The sequence below is a fragment of the Pinus tabuliformis genome, chromosome 5_2 (genome assembly GCF_031772625.1).
Source record: "Pinus tabuliformis cultivar Carrire ecotype Pingquan chromosome 5_2, CPIR1, whole genome shotgun sequence".
In the NCBI taxonomy this organism is placed as follows: Eukaryota; Viridiplantae; Streptophyta; class Pinopsida; order Pinales; family Pinaceae; genus Pinus; species Pinus tabuliformis.
The window spans coordinates 798,419,801-798,424,687 of record NC_142306.1 but is presented as its reverse complement, the minus strand read 5'-3'; the positions used below and the strand labels follow the sequence as shown (position 1 = coordinate 798,424,687).

Genomic DNA, 4,887 nt, shown 5'->3' with positions numbered 1-4,887 from the left:
TACACCAATATTGGTGTCTGGCTTGGCTGTGACCTTAAAAATGGATATTATTATTATTATTATAAAAAGAGTTTAATGTAAGTATTCAATTTTTCTATGGTTATTAATTAACTTTTTAATATATAGTTTTGAAATATCATGGCTGTGACCTTAAAAATGGATATTATTATTATTATTATTATTATTATAAAAAGAGTTTAATGTAAGTATTCAATTTTTCTATGGTTATTAATTAACTTTTTAATATATAGTTTTGAAATATCATAGTTAGAGATACGAATACTCCTTATTAAATGTATTTTAATGTTATATGGATGTTATGATTTTTTTTATCATTTGTAATTTTATTAATAAAAACAAAATTGTAATATAACAAATTGAATTGAGAAAAATTATTATTTTTATTGTTGTTATTTTTTTCAATTGAATACACATCATCATTATTATTATTAAACCCTTCACTAAAACAACATCTCTACCATAATGTATATAATGTAAATGGACACTATATTATTATTTTTATTTATTAGATTTAACACTTCATTCATTCAATATTTCATTATAACATCTTTATATTGAGTTGTAAAGCGTTTCTCAATTCAATAATACCCTTTTACTTTGATTAGTAAAATTTTTCTTAATTTAATAATAATTTATTATATTAATTAATCAATAATAAGAAAAAATAATTTATAATATTAATTAAATAATAATAAAAAAATTATAATTAATAATATCATATACATATGCTTTTTTCCATATTGAACTTCCAATTTAAAAAGTTTAATAAAATGAAATTCTTCACTAAAAAGGATTAAAAGATAAAGAATAGAACATGAAGGAAACAATTGTTTAACATCGCGATATAAAAGAAAATAACTAACTATTCAAAAATATATTTATGTTTTTATAAATGTTTTTTTTTAATTTAAAAGAATAATATTTAGTTTTTTTCCTTTTAATTAAAAAATAATAATAAGTAAAATAATGTATTATAATAATTTATAGTTGAAATATATTTAATCGTTTTTATTTACAATATATATGATTATATTTTTTATATTAAATTTATTAGGTAGAGAAATGCTTTATAATTCAATATGAAAGAAATTGTAAGAAATAGTTATGTAAAGCTTTGTGTAACATATTGTTATGTTGCTTTAAAGTCAATATTAATATTACAAAAAGATTATATATTTTAATTATATACGATTAAAATTAAAAAATATCTTGAACTAAATTATTCAATGTAAACTGATCTAATTAATATTATATATATCTTTACCCATATTAAATTCCTGATTTAAAAATATTTTAAAAAAATCAAAATTCTTTTACCATAAAATTAAACCAAATATAAAATTATTTAATAAATTATCAAAATTCTATGGTCATACACTAATAAAATTTAATATGAAAAATATTACTCAATATGCATAAAACAATTAATTAGAGACCATTCAAAAATATACATATATTATTTTAAATTTTAAAACAAGTAAATAAATAAAAGAATGTGTTATAGTAATTTACAACATCAGCCATCTATAAAAACGAATCTTGAATTTGCTTTCGAGTGACGGCTTAATATTGGGATCCTACTCCCATGGTATTGCTCCTTTAATTTCATGCCCACGAATACAAATTCCTGTATTTACTTTCGAGTGATGTCTTAATGTTGGGATCATCGCATTGGATTGCATCCCACCATTCTCTGGAACCTTCTATTTCCTCCCGATGATTTAACTTATCCCATCCCCCACGCAATCTCTTCAATTGGTCACATGTCTCTACCCGTAAAGACTTGAGCATTGGGGGTAACGGTGACGCCACCCCTCCCAACCCTCCACTTCCACTTGCTGCGCCCACTGCCCCCACTCCCACACTCTCCAACGACTTTAAATGCCGAAGTGTCACCTGCTGTAGCTTCGGAAAACATATTCCCAACTCCAACTGCTTCAACTCATCGCATCCGAATATTGTTAGTGTTCTCAAACATGGGAACAACTCTGCGGGGAGCTCTTTCAACCGCTTACATACACACAGCTTTAGGTATGCGAGCTTTCGGAATTGAATAACCCAACTCGGTAGTCGCTCCACGTTGCACTCCCAAAGAATCAAACTTTCCAGTTCTTTCATGGCCTGCATATCCTGCGGAAGGTCATGTTGACCAACAACTTCCTCAAAATCCAGACTCAAATCCCTCATCTGTGACCAAGTTGCCATAACACCCTCTTTAACTGGCGATCTTATCCCTGCACTGAAAGCCCTGAGCCCGCCCAAACTCTGCAGGTCTTTTAAACAAGCATACTTTCTTTCCGCATTTGCCTCATCCTCAAAACTTAATTTAGACGCGCTCATCCACATCTCCAATCTTTGTAGTGAAACCAATTCCGACATCCCACGCGGAAGATGCTCCAAACTGTAGCAAGAGCTTATGTCAAGGGCCCTCAAACGTTTGAGTTTACTTGTACTCTCAGGAAGGCACCGTAATTGACTACAGGCGGAAAGATTCAAGAACTGGAGCTCCTTCAGGTCGCCAATGGATTCCGGCAATTCAAAGATGCCGTTGCATCCAGATAAATTGAGGCAGGCAAGATATTTCAGATTTCCTAGAGAAGGCGGCAGAGACGTTATGCCAGTCTCACTAAGATCGAGGACCCTCAGTGAGGGCAACTGAGAGAGGAAGCTTTCAGGAACTTCTGTAATACCGGGATTCTTCCCCAACAGCAAAACTGTGAGGGACGAACATGCGAAGGTTGTGGGCAGGGAGTGTAGAGCATTCCTCATCAACGACATTCTTGCACAGCCCTCCAAGTGTTCCTGAGAGGGAAAATGGCTCACGCCCACCCCGGCTTTGAAATGACACCTCTGCTCCTTCTCCGCGATGCGAATCGCCACATCACGAAGCACATCGTGTATTTTAACAGAGGAAATCCTTCCCACCTCATCATTCTCTACCAGCTCGATCAGAGAACGATCCAGTAGGTGTTTGATAAACTCGTGCCCCCTGTCATGCAAATAGCTGTCTCCACTTCCTTTCACCAAACCTTCTGCGATCCACGAGTCTATGATCTCTTCACAATAGATTATTTTGTCTTCGGGATAAGCTGCAAAATAAAGAAAACAGATTTTCAAATTATCTGGTTTCAAAACATCGTAACTCCATTGAAGAGGTTGAAACAGCTCTTGGTCCACTCCAGCGTGCAGCTCATAAAACGTCTCATCGACGTTTTTCATGTGAGTTAAAGCATTTTCCCATTCATATAGTTCAGTATGGTGTGCCATGGCAGCAGCGACTACAATTAAGGCGAGCGGCAGCCCCTTGCACTCCTTTGCAATGTCCCTGGCAACTTGCTCTATTTCAGGTGGAACATTTCCATTATGAAATGCTCGGCTACGAAACAGCTGCCAATCCTTGTCTTCCAACAGCGGTTTCACTTCTATAATCTCGTCCACCTTCATTCTTGCACACACTTGTGTATCCCGAGTGGTGAGCAAAATTTTAAAAGCTGTGTCATCCAATGACACTCCCAGATTTTGAAGCTTAACACTTGTCCACATATCTTCCGCCCACATGTCATCGAGCAAAAGGAGGTATTTTTTATTCTTTAAAAAAGAGCGCAGCATTTCTTTTCGCTGTTCGAAATTGGAATTATCTTTAAAATCTTTTAATTTCAATCTACCAGCAATGGAATTCTGCATATCTCGGATAGGGTTTCTGGAAACAGTTACCTTGAGGATGAGCTCAAATGAATCCCTTACACGCTGGCTGTCGTTGATGGCGTCAAGCAGCGACGACTTACCAACACCCCCCATACCTTGTATACCAATTCTTCGAATGCTGCTATCTTCATCCGTTAACCATCCCTCCACGAGCTCCGTCTGTTTAGATCTCCTTGTGTCTACAACAAAACGGCCAGAACCAGATTCGGGGTTTTGAACTAGTACCTGGGGGCGCGGAGTAGGGTCCCCGTATTCCCCGGTTGCAGGAAAATCAGATTGCCTCTGTAAATGGAGTTCAGCAACACTTGCTTTCCAGTCTCTGATACGTCTGCCGATTCTGTAGCGGCAGACGCAGTTAGGACACCAAGTGAGACAGGTTTTGTGTTGCTCATAATCACTGCCAATAGATCCTGAACTTTCTATGGCCTCGCCCGCCCTATCCAGCCAACCCTTCACTATACTTTTAGGGTTCATGTTTACTCGAGCGAGCTCCACATTTATCTCATGCATTTGATCCATCAGACGCTGAACTTCGCCTCCCATGTCGCCGATCGCTTGAGGCAAATAAATGACCAATTTCACCTCTTCAACAACCTTTTTGAAAAGGCTGCCTACACCATTGCCTACAACATTGCCTGCAGCCCCAGTTCCAATATCCAAGCACCACGCCATTTCCTTCACCACAGTGAGAAGTCTTCAAATCAAATGCTTGAAGATTAAGAATTCTCTTTCCACTGCAAAATCACCAGCAAGATTAGGATTTCTCTTCTCTCAAATTGTGCTGAGGCGCTCAATCCATCCACCACTAAGTAGGCAAGCATGAGCAATAATTTATTTTCTGGTTGTGGTCCATTCGTACTCAACAGCTGGAAGCATATCTTTCCTTGTGGGTGGGTGGGTGAAGGTGAAAAGTATTTGTCCTCTGAAATGGCCCCATCTTGTTTGTTCTCGGAATTTCACTGGAAATTCCAGAGGGTCCCGCTCAGCTCCTTTTCAATGGGTGGGACGGAGATAAAGGTAGGAAATGGTGAAAAGGGGACCACTTAGATAGTAATGTGGATTGTGAGCATCTGAGATTGTGAAGTAGGGCCCGCAGGTTAAATACTTTGGTTGCAAGTTGCTTTTCAACTCTCGAGTATGAATGGGTCCCTCAGACCAGGG

At 36.8% G+C, this 4,887-nt stretch overlaps 1 protein-coding gene across 1 annotated transcript; it reads right to left on the bottom strand.

The window, feature by feature from the left end:
• Positions 1 to 1,626: 1,626 nt before the first annotated feature.
• Positions 1,627 to 4,544, bottom strand: LOC149161727 (putative disease resistance protein At1g15890). The gene has a single exon (XM_089434982.1). It carries the CDS (start codon positions 4,396 to 4,398, stop codon positions 1,627 to 1,629), a length of 2,772 nt encoding a protein of 923 aa, XP_089291108.1. The 5' UTR covers positions 4,399 to 4,544.
• Positions 4,545 to 4,887: the final 343 nt, after the last annotated feature.

What these genes read in the sequence shown, in the direction of transcription:
- LOC149161727 (XM_089434982.1), bottom strand. Translation starts at nt 4,398, where the DNA reads ATGGCGTGGTGCTTGGATATTGGAACTGGGGCTGCAGGCAATGTTGTA.